The following is a 12932-nucleotide window of genomic DNA, read 5'->3' as shown; positions in this document are numbered from 1 at the left end:
ACTGACACTGTGAGGCCGAAGGCCGAACCTCGGTACTGTACCGAGGTTCGGCCTTCGGCCTCACAGTGTCAGTCACTTCCCATTCGACGACGATCTACGAAACGTTCCGTGCGCCTGTGCACTGTATCACTTTGAAATATTCGTCACGTTCACATGGCGCTATTCCAAACCGTGAACCGTTCAGGCTACCGGTAGGGTTGATGCCACGGAGCCTGCGAGAATGCGATTATTTCTCTCATTATTAAACCTTGATAGATTTCAAATTTCTCAGAAGAAGCTAGGGTAAGGTTGAACAAACTTGTAATTACACATCAAAGAAACGTTGACGATGACCAATCTAGAGCTTTTAATGAATTACAAAAAAAACCCAAAAACGCTATCGTTATTTTCCCGTCAACCTTTCATGTCAATGCCTTTAAATAAAAATTAAATTGATGCAAGTTCGTACACTGCATCGCTTATCAACAGGACATGTTTGCTTTATTTTCAGGTTCCGACCTTTAAAAGTTTTTCACCTCTCAAAGGACCACAAGCTGGGGGAACATTACTCGAAATAATCGGAACTGATCTTCTTGCCGGAAATTATCAAAATGTTGTCATCGCCGGGAAACTTTGTGAATTAGAAATGTCAGTCAAATATTTCATATTCCTTGTTTAATTTTGAACCTCTGTAACAATAGTACCGACGGTAATTTCTTCTTCATAATGATAAGTCTTAACCTATTGCTATGTTGGCTTGGGGATAATTTAGTATATACGCTGTCAAATGTTGAGACTTCACTCGTAGTATTTCTGAAAGTATGTACTAACGCCGCTTCTTCTGAAACAGTAGCAATGGTTCAAGTCTCAGAACTCTGTATTTAATGAGTATCGTTATAATAGGTTCATTTTAATTTTATTGCATACACGTCGCAAACATCCCAATTTGTACAGTTTCACCGTAGAGAAAAACGTTGGAATGTACCCCCCACTTGAGTTAGTTTGATGTATTGTTCTTCAGACTATCAAATAGAAGAGTATTAAATTTTCTCATTTTGAAATAGCAACGTCTCGCGATGTTGCAAGTACGCGGATTCATTCACCGCTAAAACTCGCGAGTTTTCAATTCCGGAAATCGAAATTACTCTTTTTTGCCTGTCTCAACCAGCAAAAGTTGTTTATTCGTGTTGTAACAGGGATTACTCTACCGACGAACGATTGGTTTGTTCAACGCCTGAAGTAGTGGAGCCCACGCAATCGCTTGTAACTATCAACTACTACGACAATTTTAGTTTGACATCACTGCGGCGCTTTACCTACACGGAGAATCCATTTATCGAAGCGATTTTTCCGCTTAGGACTTTCGTCGGGTAAGTGTTCAAGCTCATGGTAGCGTTTCGATCCAGTGAGCTCACCAAACTACGACTTAGTTTTAAATGTCCCGATAGTAGATGCTCACATTTTTGCCCTCAATACCAGACTAAGGTGTCAGAGGGACATGTCTACAAACGCATATCAGAAGCAGATGTTTAGAAAGAGGATTTCAAAAATTGAGAACAGAGTTATAGAGAAAGGTACGAATTCGAATCATTGCGAAAGGTTGCACTTTTCACAACTCCTATTTGGTCTTTCAGAATGACTAGGTGATCTTCGGTTTTTTCTTGACATGTTTTGAATGTTGATCGAGAAGTCCAAGAGAATGCATGGTAGTATACAGCTTCCTTCCCTGTGGCTGTCCATTACACATTCCAAAACTCTTGATCATCAAAAAATTTAAGAATCTCAGATTCTCAATCCTATACAATGGTTTGTTCATCTGTCCGTATTGTTGAGAACAACTGATTAATTTTTTAACTTTGTAAAACAAGCATGTTCAGTACCCTGTCAGCTTACTCATCCCGTGCTCTTTATTGAACAGGGGAGGCGAGTTTCAGTATGTCACGGGCACTAATCTGGATTCCATCGCCAGACCTCTGTTTATCGTCATTGCTTACGTAAATGAAACAGCTATAGACCAGTTTGAGTCGGTAAGTAGAGATGTTGCATTACATCATAATTTTTCAATGTCCTGGAGCACAGAGGAATGAAAAGCTATATCGCGAGGACGATAAAGACTGGCATATACACAGACAGAATAGAATTAACGAGTGATAGCAGGTGTAATTCGTCACTTAGCACATGTTTGTCTAATCACGTACCGCGACCAACTCCATGCCGTAATGCTGTGAGAAGTTTGTGAATAAACCTTCCCTATCACTCCCCTGTCCCGGCTGTCGAAAGTGAAATAGCAGCGCGTAAGTGGAGATCGTCTTTCATACCTATCGCTGTACGTGTCAGTGTCTGTCTGTCACGGATAGACTGTAGATGGTAGGAAAGAGGGCACGCGACTTTAAACATGTTCCGAGGGTGTTGATGTCTTTACAGAGTTTGCGGTGCACGTAATTCAAGAACGAAGAGCTTGCAAAATATGTTTTGACGGTTGCTGTTAACGTTCTGCAATTTCCCCAGTTTTGACCGTCCATTTTTGAGATTTAATTGTCGTTTACATGTTGGCAATCCGTGCGACCATGCGATGTCCAATGTTAAGGATTGTCACGTTGATGAAATTTCATTTTCCACCCGTCATTTCCTCTTTGCAAATGCATAAATATACGGATGCTGCATGTTTAATGTTTTATGACAAAGCCTTTACTGATAGGCCTATTGGAGATTGAAATTTGTTTTGCAGGACTTATTATGCGGATTCAGACTTTGGAGAAAATAGCCAATCAGCTTTCAGTATTCATAGCCAATCACATCCAGTTTGTGATGTTTCAGTTTCCCGCTAGAAGTAGATACTTTTCTCACGTTCTAGCATAGACAGTAGAAGCAACAGAAAAAGAGTTGTCTCGCTTCTACTATCTATAGTTTTAGGTGATACTGTTTACTACAGTTGAGTTCCCGTCAATAAACCGGCTGAACGCTGATTCGAGTGTAGATCCAGTTATTCATTTTGACCAAGAACCTTAACAAATTCCCCAAAGTTTTTTTTGTCGTGCGAACGTGGCGTTTCACTTACCGTTCTTATTTTGTCGGGTCCTTTGGCCGTATGGATACGCACGCGGTGCTGTATCCGGATCGTATAGTTTCAAACTGACTGAGAGGTGGTGTTACTAAATTACAAGAAAAAAGATGTCGACGTGTAAATTACAGTAATCCCTTGGCAAGGTATGCCCTCTTCGAAATACACGGTATTTACGCACGATTCTGAGGGAGATAGCCAAGTTAGCTAAATGCCATTGAACCGTATGCTTTGAAAGAAGTCTTCCCTAGGTATCATCAAACATAAATTTAATGCGCATAATTACACAAGTGTTGCTGAAGAAAAGTGAGAAAAGTGATCTAAATCTAACACGATTGGCACTATTTTGGGATAATTGGATTTTCATATTTTTCAAATTTCTCAAAAGTGTTACGTGCCGTATATAGCTGAATGTTTTAATATTGCAAATTACTCATAAAAACAAGTGTGAAATGTAAAAAGAAAAGCAGATCATCCAGATGAGATTACATTTGGAGATTAAATGGACATTACTTCATCATCCAATTATCCCAAATTAGTTCCAATCGTGTATTCTTAATATTTGTGAATTTTATTCTAATTTCAAGTTATCTATGAAAGCTTGTCTCACAGCTAAAATTTGTCAAAAATGACGATGCCCCCCCGTAAAAACACACCTTTCATCTATAAATTTCTCGCTCATTTCATAAGCAGTTCAGACAAGCAATAAAAGGCAATTGGAAACCAAGCCATGCGATTATCCCGTCGCACGTGTACTTTAATAATTCCCTAATCATTAACAAAATAACAATATTAAGTTTTGATCAACCTTTGCTCCTTTACTTCCACTTTCTAGGAATGCAGAGTAGAGAATTCAACGTTTATGGCATGCCCTTCGCCTGAAATCCTCATCTCTAGTTTGTTCAATGGCACCAGAAGCAGACGAAGTGTTGATGACAACGATAATGAATGTAACGAGATTACCACCACGCCATCAGGAGAGTCTGTGGATTTCAGAATCGGATTTGTACTCGACAATGTCCAGGAATGGCTACCCTCTGTTATCCAGAATCACCTGGACGCTAAATACACATCTATTACAGTAGCCAGAGATCCCGTGTATTACATGTTTGGTGGCTCGGGAAATGTTTTCTCGTATAATCCCGACGGAAATAACTATTTGGTGATCGAGGTAATTCATTCAATGGTTATATCTTCTCATATCATAATGCCACATTTATATAGTTTTCAAGTCATTCATAGCTTTACAAAGCTAAACAAACAGACAAAAGTTTAAACCCTTTCAAGTTTGAATTTTGACACAACCGTAATGTTTTCTAGGCGTGGCTAAGATTTACCAGGGTAGAAACAAACAGGAGGAGGAGCTGTAGGTAAGGAGAGGAGGTGTAAACTTTAGTGATTTATTCCATCAAAGCTTGTCAAGATGATGTCATACTCTAGGTGCAATTTTTTTAGCACATGAATTTTGATGTTCAACGCCATGTACGCCCTTATTTACTTTTTCAGAAAAATCACAAATACGCTTAATGTGTCTTGGTTTAAGGATTTTGAGAATTTTCATCTTATCTTGCCAATAATCCTTGCCAGGAATTCATTCCTTCATGATACTTATCTAACCTTTCATTGCATCTCAGGGTGAAAGACTAGACTGTGGCGCCTCAATTCAGGACATAACGATTGAAATAGGACTCGCCTTCTGCAGACCGATTATTTCCCTGTATCGCACACAACTGACATGTACACCGCCATCCAGCGAACCCCCTGAGAGAAGTGAATACTCCAGAAGCCATGGTTTTCCCCACGTTTTGGTGAGTATCTTAGATGGAACTCTCAACCGTACAATTACAGATTGCCTTCCATTTACCGATATTTTTTATTCAAAACGGCCGCTATGTTCAGTGCATGGCGAAAAAAATGATTTTCACAAAAACGACAAGGTGAAAAGTTTACTTACTCCACAAGCTGCAAAACGAGTCCAAACAAGCAACGTACAGTGCAAATATTTAAAAATCTGAGTCTTACTTTTTGATCTCAAGGCGCATTCTACAGTTTTTAAAAGCATGACTGGTGTATACGGTACATCTCAAGCACAGCCTTATCTTGCATCGAAGCGACTATGTTTACAGATCTTCACACATCCAATCGGTCGGACCAAAGGCTTGTCGCTGAAATGTAGACATAACGTTTGTCTGTTGGCTTTTTGAGTGACAAATATTTTGTAATTCAGGGGAAATTATGAACTTATATCACACTCAGGGTGATCTTAATAGGCCACAATAGTCACTCCAAATTCCGTACTTTTACTCCCAGACTGAAATTTTGTTGAAATGATTCGATGTCTGATTTCATTCGCGTAGGTTCGAGTTGGGGTCGGCGACAGCCGTTACCTAATTGGTTACATTGACTATGAAGACACCAAGTCACCGATCGAGGCCTGGGTCATCGCTATCGCCGTCTGTGTCATCGTTCTCGTACTCTTGGCAATAGCTGTCATTGTCTACTGCGTAGTACGCCGGATGAGACGGCTGTCGGATGGAGCAGGCGGCAAACAAGAAAAGTCTCGCCAGAACGAGTATGAAACCGCGCATCCGAGTTCTCCCGATGCCTACCAGAGCGTTTCCTTCGAAGGAGGTATAACTTACATGCATCTGAGCAAAGGTATATTTTTGTTTTTAGATACACTTTCCGATTTCATATATTCAGAACAGGACAAATGACATTGAAGTAACGTCACCATAAGAAAAATTTAGTCTCGTACAAGGTCATACCAAATCTGCATTTTGTGTGCATGTCTGTTTGTCGATGTTTGCAGCTCGCCTGACAAACTTGGTCTGTGGGAAATACAAGAGGATGTGGCATCGCTTTTTGTTGACTGTATCTACGAAGTTAAAGTTACGTTTTCTCGACACTCTTTTAGCGTGTTCCAAGGTATTGATCATGCATATAACTTCTTGAATAGAAAAATATCCAAAACACTGGAATTTTCATTCGTGGAATTTTCCATCCATAGCCTACCTGTTGAGTGTAATCACATGCAGGGCGTGTGTCAGCTACCTACGACAAAATATTGGCAATTTTTTATGATTTTGCTCCACGTTTTAAGCGGGCCATAAAATATGCAATCATTTGACATGATTGAGAAAACGACTCATATTTACAACAACAAATACGCTTTGACGATGAAAGTCACCGTCACCTTTTTCAAACTTTGCCAAATAAAATATTTTCCTAAAATGTCCTAAAATCGTGTGGATAAATATTTTCATGCATAAAACCCAAACCTCATCGGAATTAAGATTTGTAAAATCAGTCAATGTTCGAGTAAAAGTGTATTCGCGAGAAGTTATCTCCGTATATATATTATAGATAAGCAGTTCATCCCCATTGTCATGCATTACATTATTACTTTTTTCTACTTATGAATTTCAAGGCAGGGAAACGCTGATGGATAAGTTGGATGAAGGTACTCGTCTTCAAATACAGGAAATTTCTATCCAAAGCAGCAGACTTCAGCTAAGCAGCAGTGAGGTCCTCGGCAAAGGTAAATTTTGTCATTTTATTCATTTCCTAACACCGTGTTTTGTAGAATTATAGAAATAAGAATTAAGAGAACACCAGCTGTTGCAAAGACATTCTGTGATTGGTCATCACCTCCCAGTTGTGCTGTTCACGAGTTCACAACTAGGCTAGTCTTTGTTGACTGTACATATGATTTTTACTATGAATTCTGTCTTCTGTATGTTTTTCAGGACAATTTGGAAGAGTGTTACTCGGTGATTTGTTGGACAACGACGGTAAAAGGAGAAGTCAAGTCGCCGTGAAAACTTTAAAAAGTAATTATTTCTACTTCTGTTTTCCGAAAATAAACGACTCCAGGCTGGCAAATAAGCGTTGTGCATCAGACCATTTCCTTCAGATTATGCAGATAGCACTAAAATTCTGCTTTTTTGGTTTCCTGATAATGCTGCCCGTGTCGACTAAATTCAGTCGAATAAAACAAAAACGGTTCACAAAAATCATAAACAGAAGGGAGCTTGTAGAGAAAATCCCGACCCTGTAATTTGGTGCACCGGTCATTGGACATATTACAATTTCATGTAGGTATCCTGGTTGATTCTTAAGTCATAAGAAATGAAATCTCACACAAACTCCTAGCTTCTTTTATCATGTGAAAAAACGCCATGACAGCCATAGTGCATCTTGAAAGAATTTTTCTATGGCAAGCCCAGTGTTGCAAAATTCGTGAAAAACTATTTTTATGTTCATAAAAAACATTTTTGTGTTCATGAATTCCATGTTTATGTTCATAAAAAACATTTTTGTGTTCATGAATTCCATGTTTATGTTCATCAAAACCATTTTTGTTTTGTCTGCTTTTTGTTCATGTTCACAAATATTTTTAGTTTTCTTTGAAATCAATTCAGTGCCATTCAATATGCTTCCATTTCATGGACAATGAAGATAACACCATGTCTTTTTTAACAGAATACGCTGACATAGACGATGTGCGTAAGTTTCTGGAAGAGGGAATAATGATGAAGGATTTCAAACACCCCAACGTCTTAAGTCTGATCGGAGTTTGCATTGACGACGACGACTGTCCAATGATTGTACTTCCATACATGAAACATGGCGACCTGAAATCATTCATAGAAAAGCCAGAAAGGGTGAGTTGAAGCATGTAAAACCATGATTGATGGAGGAGTTCTTTCCTTTGTGGCAGTATACATAAATGGTGAATCTTCGGACTTCAGTCACCACATACTAATGTAATATCTTAGCGCTGACCCTCTCCCCCAGTCTAGCCATGTGTCTCCAGTCATTCAAATGCTAAGGTCAAAATGAGTGCATTCTCTCACATGTGACATCGGGTGCGATGATTTTTTTTCAACTTTTACATTTTTAGGAACTGACAGTAGGCAAGTTGGTTACATACTCGCTACACATTGCTCAAGGCATGGAATATTTATCGAAATTGAAATTCGTACACCGTGACCTAGCTGCTAGGAACTGCATGTAAGTATCTCTGAACCTTACTTGACCTGAAATTAAATTTGAAATACTCTGTCAGTAATAGATGAAATATATAAATATCCATTTTCCTGGTTGATATTTGAGACCCAGGGAACCATTATTTCATGGAGTCAATAAAGTGATACCGTAAGTTTAAAAAAATGTAGGATTTTGTGTATTTAACTTGCATTTACATATGATATTATTGGCATTAATTATATTAGGGTTGACGAATCGGAGACTGTGAAAGTGTCTGACTTCGGCTTATCGCGTGATATTTATGAAAGAGAATATTATGCCAGCGAAGACAAGAAGGCCAAGTTACCAATTCGATGGATGCCAGTAGAAAGTATTAAGAAAAGCATATTCAACGTGAAGACTGACGTGGTTAGTATACGTCGACTGTCGTTAATGTGCCTTCGAGTGAATATTTGAAGTTACATATCCCCATTTGTAATACATGTATAATATTCCTCGTGTGGTGGCGATGCTAGAATTTACAAAGATGATCAATATCGTGATACCATCTTCAAGGACTGAAGACTATCCAAGCCAATCAATGCAGGCCACACTGTTACCGTTAAAACTGTTGTGTATTTTACCATTGTCACACACAATAACATCCCTTTTTGTCTTGCAGTGGTCATACGGAGTACTGGTGTGGGAACTATTAACACGAGGAGAGCTACCCTACGCAAGCATTGATAACTGGGACATTCCTAGCTACTTGGAACGAGGAAGAAGACTGCCACAGCCTGCCTATGCACCGGATGATTTGTAAGTACACGGCTATTCTCTTGCTGTAGAGCTGAAATTTCTTATAGGTATTGCGTTTCCCTTGGCATGCTTTCGACCAATGACCTAATCAATCTTGATAAATACTATCCCAACATTCATCCATTCATTTATCTAGTCAGTCTGTAACTATCATTAATTAATTAATTAATTAATGAATGAATGAATGAATGAATTAATTAATTTATTAATTAATTAATTAATTAATTAATTAACTATCATTAATTAATTAATTAATTAATTAATTAATTCATTCATTCATTCATTCATGAGTGGGGACAATGGCTTCTACCAGTGTCCCCACTCATTTGGCACATGGTGTGACAACACTGTACAGCAATCGGAGTGATTTTATTTGGTTATCATGAGTAAAACTGCCTTACTACCGTACTTGAACTAGAAGTAACCCAGTCCAAATGATTGAGTTATTTCACTTTTAACAAGTCATCTTGATTAAACTTATGCAAGTCCTATTCCTACGTGATTCACGGTTGTTGGGGAAGAGGCTGAATGAAATCTTTCTGAAATAAAGTTGTGAAAACAACATGGAGTACTTGCAGCTGTTTTACGGGACTTCCATAAAAATTCTAATCGGCAAAGTTAAAAGCGGCGATGTAGAGGACCAGTCTGTTTATTTTGTCTTGCTTTATTTTCCTCAACTTTTGTTCTTTCAGGTATGAAGTGCTGCTGAGATGTTGGCACGAGAATCCAGCAGAAAGGCCGGAATTTGAATCGGTGGTTGGACAGCTAAGGAATATTTTAGAGCGAGGCGAGAAAGGAACGGCAGATAAAGACAACTACTACTTGCAACCGGTAGAAAGTCCGTATTACCTAAGCTTATCCGACTCTTCAAAATAGCTTATCGTTACGGCTTTGTTGTCGCTTTTTTGTCATAACACGATTAGAACTAATTTGGGATAATTGGATCTTAACATTTTTCAAATTTCTCAAAAGTGTTAGGTGCCATACAGCTGAATGTTACAATATATCAAATTACTCATAAAAACAAGTGTGTAATAAAAAAGAAAAACAGATGAGCTTACATTTGCAGATTAAAATGACTTTATTTCACCATCCAATTATCCCAAAGTAGTTCCAATCGTGTTTCATTTAATAAGCCCGATGATCTGATAGCGAAGTTAATTTGTTTAATGTGCGTCCCTCTGTTAATTGGAACGTTCAAAGAACATAACTGGATTGGTATGACTTGACTAAAATCCTCTCTTCGAGAATATCGTAAGAAGATAAAATTAGAAACCAACAAATTAGCAACGACTATAGTAACGTCAGCACTATATATAGATGAAAGGTGCGGAAATGACCATTATGAATCGAGCTTTGTATCATATTTCCGAGGAAAACATTGCACAGGTGTCATTTCAGCATGTGTACGCACGCACATTTCCAGAGTTTATTATTTCGTCGATTTTCAATTTATACAATGTAGTCTTTAATAGTAGTTATTTTTTTCAGCTCCGCTGTCAATGACGTAGAGCTCATCAGATAGGTGTACTGGTCGACTATGTCTGTCATCTTGTGTCTGGCGACGAAAGTTGCTTTTCAAAAGTTTTCCGATCAATTTCCACATTTGCACTCAAAAAACCGTTTTCTCCTAGACGGAATTTGGATGAATGCTTCAACACTTGACTGCATTCCTAGATGTTTCAACTATGACGATATTTGGATATGTAATTTTTAGGGGGCACTTTTCTGTTATTTGCTTTAAAGTTGTAAGTCTTACAACTTATAACTCTGGTTAAAAAAATCACTCGTCTGATATTTGACTTGAAGTTGCTAAACACTGATCCATTTCCCCCAAAATTATATTGCTTTACATTACACGTATTTTCAAATGGTTATTATTGACCGTGTTATGTTAGTATAAACAAATGAGAGAATATGGTAATTTTGATTGTACATGTAGGTTTATCGTACACATCACAGAGCTATGTCAACTACTATTTTCTATTGCTTGTCATAAAATTTACGATATTTTGTCAACCATTAACTTGCCCTTTTGAAGACCATTTACTGACGTAATCTATAGAATTCTTATATTTTTTAAAGGGCCTCATATCCAGTGAAATGAGTTGTTTTGCAACACTTGCCAAAATGTCACTTGGTCCAAAATAACTCAAGTACTATTTTGTTAAAATTTTCTTAGTTTTTTATTGCATTAATGGAATTTGAGACACATGCTTCAAGGATAAGATTTGTAAGTTTCTTTTTTAGTGTAGGGTTGTTGTAATGCAATCCCTTACAATCGCTCTATGCATGATGGACTCTAGGTTAATGTCAAAATGACAAGGTGATTTAAAGGTATACAGTCACCTGTAATCTAAATATGCCCAAATATGGTCAAAGGGGCGTTCCTTAGTATTCAAAATGCCCATGTGAGGGCGTTGTTTTTAAAAAGCGGCCACCCGCTTAAAATCTGTGATTGGTTAGATTTTCTCTTTCCATGGTAACTGTTGCAAAATTGGAACAGGTGACAGTATACTTTTAAGGTGACGATTTTGTCACAGCGCGCTAGAGTCCTCTCTATATTATGGCACTGAGGTTGTTTTATGTATTGCAAATTTAAGTCAAAGACAAAACTGCCTATAGATATTTTATCATGACTTAAAGACCTTTTTTACTGATGACGTTTTTTAAATATATTTTCATCTTCCCAGCTGGCTTCACATTTTGACCTTTCCAGATTTATATACTTGGATAGTACTTGAGTGATTTTAATTTTCACAATTAAATATTCACAAGGTTTTTATATCAATATTGATTTAATAATTGTTTTGGTGGCTTGTCATATGTAAAGAGTCACTTTTACTAACATTTTGACTTTTCGAAGAATGCTCTCATGAAATTGTAATTTGTCAAATGTTATCGAAATTCTATGCATATATACGTTATTCAGTACATGAAAGGTGTTTCCCTGGATAGCATTAAACATTATGCTTTTGCGAAATGTGTTGCGTTTCCGATCCGAGTTCTCATCACAAGAGGTTAAATTTGATCCCCTTGAAGCACGTCATGCTTATGGTGAATTGTTCGCTAATGACTTAATGGAAGAGTTTTGTTGCAATTCCAGTCCTTGTTTTTGTTAACAACCTGACAAATAATAAGTTGTGCATGAGATAGTGTTCAAAAGTACCGGTGCCCACATTATCCAAGAAAGGTACTGCATAATTTTAATGTAACAGTTGTACAAAGGCTACTTACAAGTCACTCTAGTTAACGGTTTGTAAAAAATATTTGTACATGAATAACTTTACCGATTTACGAATAATCTTTGGCAAGATCGTCGAGAATATCAAATTAAATGGACCTTTCACAATGCAACATCGTACTTGGACTTGTTTAACTTCCAAATTTAAAGCGTTTCGCAAAATGCGTACTATGTAAAATATCCATGCTGGAAGATAAGTTGTGTAATTGCACCAGAAGCATCAGAAATATACTGCAGGCAAACTCGACCCATGGAGGTTTAGAACAGTTTATCTAATAATATAGCTAAAAGCTGTCAAGTACTTTCCTGTCTTGAACTTATGCCTTGGAAATAACCCTTTCAACCGATGGAACTGTGTTAGTATCTATAAAAATTACAACAGCTACTGCGTTCTGAACTCTAATTGTCAAGTTTCTTGCTCGATCATGATAAGTGATATCTACTTACGCTTGATAATAAAACATTATTATGGGTATCAAATCAAATCAAATTAAAACTTTTCTGTATTTTTGTATGCATGTGCGTCTACATGCTTACCATTGACCTGTGTTTTTGTCTCTGTCTATTAGGTTCAACAATATTGTCCTGTAATGTCAGCTCTCACTTTATAATATTTCATAGCGATAACATGTTATCTAATAGGTACATTGACTAGTGTCTGGCTTTCTCCATGAATTTTATGTTGCTAAGAGTTTGTTTGTCTTTCTGTGTGTCTGACAGGTGTATGTATGTATGTATGTATGTATGTATGTATGTATGTATGTATGTATGTATGTATGTTGTATGTATGTATGTATGACGTACAGTGCTCTTTTTAAAAATGATTACATGTCAATTCGTAAATTTATTTGTAAATAA

The 12932-nt window shown here is 37.4% G+C and overlaps 1 protein-coding gene across 3 annotated transcripts in view; it reads left to right on the top strand.

The window, feature by feature from the left end:
• LOC139134593 (hepatocyte growth factor receptor-like) overlaps nucleotides 1–12719 on the top strand; it is a 35340-nt gene extending 22621 nt beyond the window's left edge. For 2 of the 3 annotated variants that reach the window (XM_070701509.1, XM_070701507.1), the window contains exons 8-20: nucleotides 491–627; nucleotides 1176–1349; nucleotides 1898–2006; nucleotides 3876–4211; nucleotides 4675–4848; nucleotides 5398–5698; nucleotides 6471–6581; nucleotides 6790–6873; nucleotides 7526–7707; nucleotides 7947–8056; nucleotides 8278–8440; nucleotides 8694–8830; nucleotides 9523–12719. In XM_070701509.1, coding sequence (XP_070557610.1) covers nucleotides 491–627; nucleotides 1176–1349; nucleotides 1898–2006; nucleotides 3876–4211; nucleotides 4675–4848; nucleotides 5398–5698; nucleotides 6471–6581; nucleotides 6790–6873; nucleotides 7526–7707; nucleotides 7947–8056; nucleotides 8278–8440; nucleotides 8694–8830; nucleotides 9523–9706 — 2202 coding nt within the window. In that variant the 3' untranslated portion in view covers nucleotides 9707–12719. The remainder of the gene's footprint in view (nucleotides 1–490; nucleotides 628–1175; nucleotides 1350–1897; nucleotides 2007–3875; nucleotides 4212–4674; nucleotides 4849–5397; nucleotides 5699–6470; nucleotides 6582–6789; nucleotides 6874–7525; nucleotides 7708–7946; nucleotides 8057–8277; nucleotides 8441–8693; nucleotides 8831–9522) is intronic. The other variant, XM_070701508.1, reaches the window with a different exon arrangement.
• The last annotated feature ends 213 nt before the right edge of the window (nucleotides 12720–12932 follow it).

This window comes from Ptychodera flava, chromosome 6 (assembly GCF_041260155.1).
Source record: "Ptychodera flava strain L36383 chromosome 6, AS_Pfla_20210202, whole genome shotgun sequence".
Lineage (NCBI taxonomy): Eukaryota > Metazoa > Hemichordata > Enteropneusta > Ptychoderidae > Ptychodera > Ptychodera flava.
This window is presented reverse-complemented; position numbering and strand designations above follow the sequence as displayed.